Source organism: Portunus trituberculatus, chromosome 15 (genome assembly GCF_017591435.1).
Source record: "Portunus trituberculatus isolate SZX2019 chromosome 15, ASM1759143v1, whole genome shotgun sequence".
Classification (NCBI taxonomy): Eukaryota; Metazoa; Arthropoda; class Malacostraca; order Decapoda; family Portunidae; genus Portunus; species Portunus trituberculatus.
The window spans coordinates 20,793,447-20,798,446 of NC_059269.1; the positions used below are offsets into that span (position 1 = coordinate 20,793,447).

Here is a 5,000-nt window from a genome sequence, read left to right on the forward strand (position 1 = left end):
ATATATATATATATATATACATTATATATATAAATATATATATATATATAATATATATATATATACATATATATATATATATATATATATATATATATATATATATATATATATATATATATATATATATATATATATATATATATATATATATATATATATATATATATATAATATATATATATATATATATATATATATATATATATATATATATATATATATATATATATATATATATATATATATATATATATATATATATATATATATATATATATATATATCGGCAACATTTGGTGCCGAAACATAGGGAAACATTGCTCGTGTGAACTGGCCTTTACATAGGCCTGTGTGTCACGTGTGTGTCAGGGTGCCGTGTCACCATTGTAAGTACTGCCAATCATTCATGTTGACCTCTCTCTTTCTCTCTCTCTCTCTCTCTCTCTCTCTCTCTCTCTCCAACACTAACACACTACCAAAAATTTGAGGAACGTGGCCAACTCTGTATATATAGAAGGCAAAAGGAGAACAATGTAACCGTCAAAACTAGAGAGCCATGGTGCTGATTAACCACACCACAACACTACACCAAACCATCCTGGAAAACACACCACCAACCATAGCAACAGGAGAAGGAGGAGGAGGAGTGGGGGTGCATTACTAAAATATACCACAAGAACAACTACAACAAATCTGGAAAAAAGAGAGCAGGAAACATAACACAAACACTGATAGCAAGGCGGGTATGGTGTGTGGGGGAGGCCTGACGACGAGAACCAGCAGATGATACCAGACGTGGAAGATTAAATTAACCAGGTGAATGTGTGGCAAGATTGGTTGTATGAATGGGAAAGGTATAAGTTATTTGTCAGGAACAATAATTGTAAAATAATGTTATATTTGAGGAAATACATTTGAATGATCACTCCCACAAATACAAGCTTCTCACCATAGACATGCTCCAATAACATGATTTCAGTGATGTTTACCCCCATCTCTACAAAAGAGCATACAGTGTGTGGACCTCAAAGCAATACACCAAATCTACAGCATAGTACAAACAAAGACAGTTCATTCAAGATAACATATAATAACAATACACAGGGAAGAATATCCTCTTAATAGTATAAATTAAGAACAAGACAATACACAGATTAATACTAAATTGCTATGCTGGTGATCTCATAAAGGATGATTTTTCATTGAGAGTTGTTAGCATGTGCTCTTCTTGATCAGATAGTGGTTAGTGAATGGAATTGACTAAATTCATTAATACTAAGTCGCTACTGAGGTTTTACAGAAGATAAAACCAACACCAAGTCACTTCTGATTTAAAGAAGATAAGACCAATCTATGGATGAGAATGACGGTGAAATTAAGTAGGTCTATGATTTCTTCCAGCTTCACTTATCTTCTTATCTTGTTACGATGAAGGTGAGAGTAATAGTAGATAGTGGAAGTAGTGGTGCAACAGTATCCTTCTCAGGCCCATACTGGTTCATTCCTCCATGGTGCTAGGGACACCTTTGGAATCTGCCTCCCAGAAGCACATGAAGCTCTCTTGTTCCTGAGGAAAGAAGAAAAATAAACTATTTCATCAAGTGTCAATTTTCTATCAATTGAACTAAGGCTTATTTATATGTATGTAGTAAAGATGTATATATGAAATAAAGTAAGTGTTGTAAAGTTAACTTAAAAATCTATATATTCATGTTTCTACACTTCTAGGCAAAGCAATAGTATAGTGTACGATAAAGGAAAAAATAACATGTATGGAATGAGCCACAAAACTGTTAAACTTAAAGAAATCATAGATCTGACTATTTCACAATATTGTACAGTCAGAGGAAAGTTAAGGCAAAGTAAAGACATTTCTCATACATGAGAAATGTCTAACATAGGAAATCCAAATCTCATTACCTGTCACTGAAGATATTGGGTTATAGTACTGTAGAAAAATTGACTGAACAGATGCATAGGATATGTAGGTTAGCATATGGGAGGTGGAGAATGTTCCATTGAGAAAGAACAAAACCTTCCCTCTATAAACAGATGAACTATAATATAAATATAATTAAATATGATGGGTGTAAGAAGGGCAGGAATACAAGTAAATGAGAGAAGAGGAAGATTGATGCATGCAAAGAGGGAAGGCAAGGATTACAAAATTCATCAACTTTAACTATTCTACTAAAACCACCTCATGAAGGAATTTTTTTAGTGACATCAAATCCAACAATATAAATAGAGAAACTATATATATTGTAGGCTTTGACACATACGCGCGATGGGCCTGGATGAAAGCAAGAGGCTGCATCATTTCTATGTTGTCTGAGTTGTCACACAAGATGCGGGCAAGACTTGTCTGTCGGATCTCATCGAGTTGCTCCTCGCTGAAAGATGGCTCCAACCCTTCATTCTCATAGTAAAATCGATCGCCAAGCTGTCAAAATTGGGTTAAAAATTAGCTTTGAAACTTTTCTTGGAATGTGATTATAAAACAGTAATTGAATGCAGTGTGTGCATTGTATCCAAGAAGAAATTATGCATTTTCTTTGATTATATGTCCTTCATGGCTCCCCAAATATCAAATTCTTTGTCTGAAAGTTGGCCAATACTTAGTATTTAAAGTTGGAACTGAAAAATTCAGTACTTATTATTTAAGTGAAAGACGACCTGTGGAATCTATAAGATGGGAGATGGAGTAGAACTGGAGAAAGTAAAAAGGAAAAGGACTTAGGAGTGACGATGGAAGAAAACAATCAACCAGTAAGCATATTGATAGAATTTTTAGAGAAACATAATTTAAGGAATATTGAGTAGCATTCACCTACATGGACAAAGAAATGATGAAGAAATTGATAAATACAATAAGACCAGATTGAATATGCAGGAGTAGTGGACCTCATAAAAAAGAAACATATAGGAAATTGGAGAGGAAACAAAAATGGCTACAAGAATGGTTCCAGAATTTGAAGGGATGACATATGAGGAGAGACTAAAGGCTATGGATCTACCAACCTTGGAACAAAGAAGGGAGAGAGGAGACCTGATACAAGTCTATAAATTGATCAACGAATGGACCAAGTGGATAATGAGAAACTGATCCTGAGAGAAGAATATGACAAAGCACAAGATCGCATAGTAAAAAGCTGAGAAAAGGAAGATGTCTGAGATATGTTAAAAATAGTTTCGAAGAGGTGTATTAGACTGAACAGTTTAAATGAAGAAGGAAAACACAAAGAGTGTATATACAAAAATAAGATTAAAGTGAGATATAATTGACATAAAGAGGAAATGAATAGAAATACAACTAGTAAATACACACACAAGGAATTGTTAAAGAGGCAAGGAAAATGATGAAGGTCTGAAGAGGAAAGAAAAGTTTTTTTGGAGAGTTATAGAGAGAGTCAGAAATTATGTGAAAGAAGGAATAGAGGAATAGAGGAGCAGTGGTGGACAATGTATACTAATATAGATGGATACTGTCAAGTAGATTGAATTGCAAGACTATGATGGTGGAGAAGCCTGATAGTGTGTTTGACATTGTCACATGAAAACAAAAAGGTAAATTTGGATAATAAATAAATATGGAGAAAGGATAGAGAGTAAAGGTGGAGGAGGATGATTATGACGAAGAAAGAGATAAATGTGGATAAGGTTTGGTATGGGAAGAACAACGCAGAAGTGATAAGCATAAGGAAAAAGTGATGGAAAAGAATTAATAATCATGGTGACCTATGTACCTCCTAAAACAAATTCTTGGACATTAAGGGAATACGACAATATGATCAAGGATACTTTACAGAGTTTGGAAAGTGTATTATCTGGAAAAAGAAAGGTGATACTAGTAGGAGATTTTAATTGTAAGGAGGTGGATTGGGAAAATCTAGTAAGTGGTGTTGGAGAGGAAGCATGGGAGAGAGATTTCTTAATCTAATGATGGAAAATATGATGGAACAGAGGGTGAAGGAAAATACTAAATATAGAGGAGATGATGAACCGGCTAGACTGGATTTGGTGTTAACAGAAGTGTACCTATGTGGATATACAATATAAATGTCCTTTGGGAAAGAGAAATACAGATACAACACAGTGAAGGAAGACAGACATACAGGAGTGGTAGATTGAATTATAGAAAGATGGACACAGAAAGTTTGACAATTATTTCAGAAAATTAGATTGGGAGGAGATGTTACAAATCAGAGAAGTGCAAAAAAATATGAGATTTTTATGAAATATTATAAAGAAGGAGTTATGAAATTTGTACCAAAGTATAAACCGAGAGAGGAAGGAAGAAAGGATTGGTTTAATGCAACTTGTGTTAAGGCTAAGGAAAAGAGAGATGTGGCTTGGAAAAGATGGAAAAGAGCAGGAATATACTAAATAAGGAGAATTATAGAGTGGCGAAATGAGTATGTGAGGGTAAGGAGGAGGAAGAAAGAAAATTTGAAAAGATATTGTAGACAAGAGTAAGGAACATCCAAAATTGTTTTACAGGTTCATAAATGGTAAACTTAAAAAGAGAGAGTCCATTGAAAGATTAAAAGGAGAGCAAGGGATAGTAGATGACCCTAAGAATATAGCGGAATTGCTAAATAATAGGTTTCAGCAAGTATTTACTAAAGAAACAATGTTTGTAAAGCCTCAGAATGTACAAGGAAATGTGCACATGGATGACATTAAGATACCTAAAAAGGAGTTATATAAAATGTTGGAGGAACTTAAAGATGATAAAGCGATGGGACCAGATGAAGTTTCAGGAAAATTATTGAAGGAGTGTAGAGAAGAATTGATTGATCCATTATATGATATTATAAGGTGTTCATTAGAAACAGGGGAAGTACCAGTAGAGTGGAAAAGAGCTGAAGTGGTGCCCATTTATAAGGGAGGCAGTAAGGAAGAGCCTCTTAACTATAGACCTGTGTCTCTAACAAGTGTGGTCGGTAAGATTTGTGAGAGGGTGATAAAGAAATATTGGATACGGTTCCTGGAGG

General features: G+C 34.0%; 1 protein-coding gene across 1 annotated transcript in view; it reads right to left on the reverse strand.

The window, feature by feature from the left end:
- Nucleotides 1–880: 880 nt before the first annotated feature.
- LOC123504161 (peroxidase-like) overlaps nucleotides 881–5,000 on the reverse strand; it is a 54,706-nt gene continuing 50,586 nt past the window's right edge. The window contains exons 16-17 of the mRNA XM_045254497.1: nucleotides 2,286–2,446; nucleotides 881–1,570 (exon numbers count right to left, since the gene is read on the reverse strand). Coding sequence (XP_045110432.1) covers nucleotides 1,486–1,570; nucleotides 2,286–2,446 — 246 coding nt within the window. The 3' untranslated portion in view covers nucleotides 881–1,485. The remainder of the gene's footprint in view (nucleotides 1,571–2,285; nucleotides 2,447–5,000) is intronic.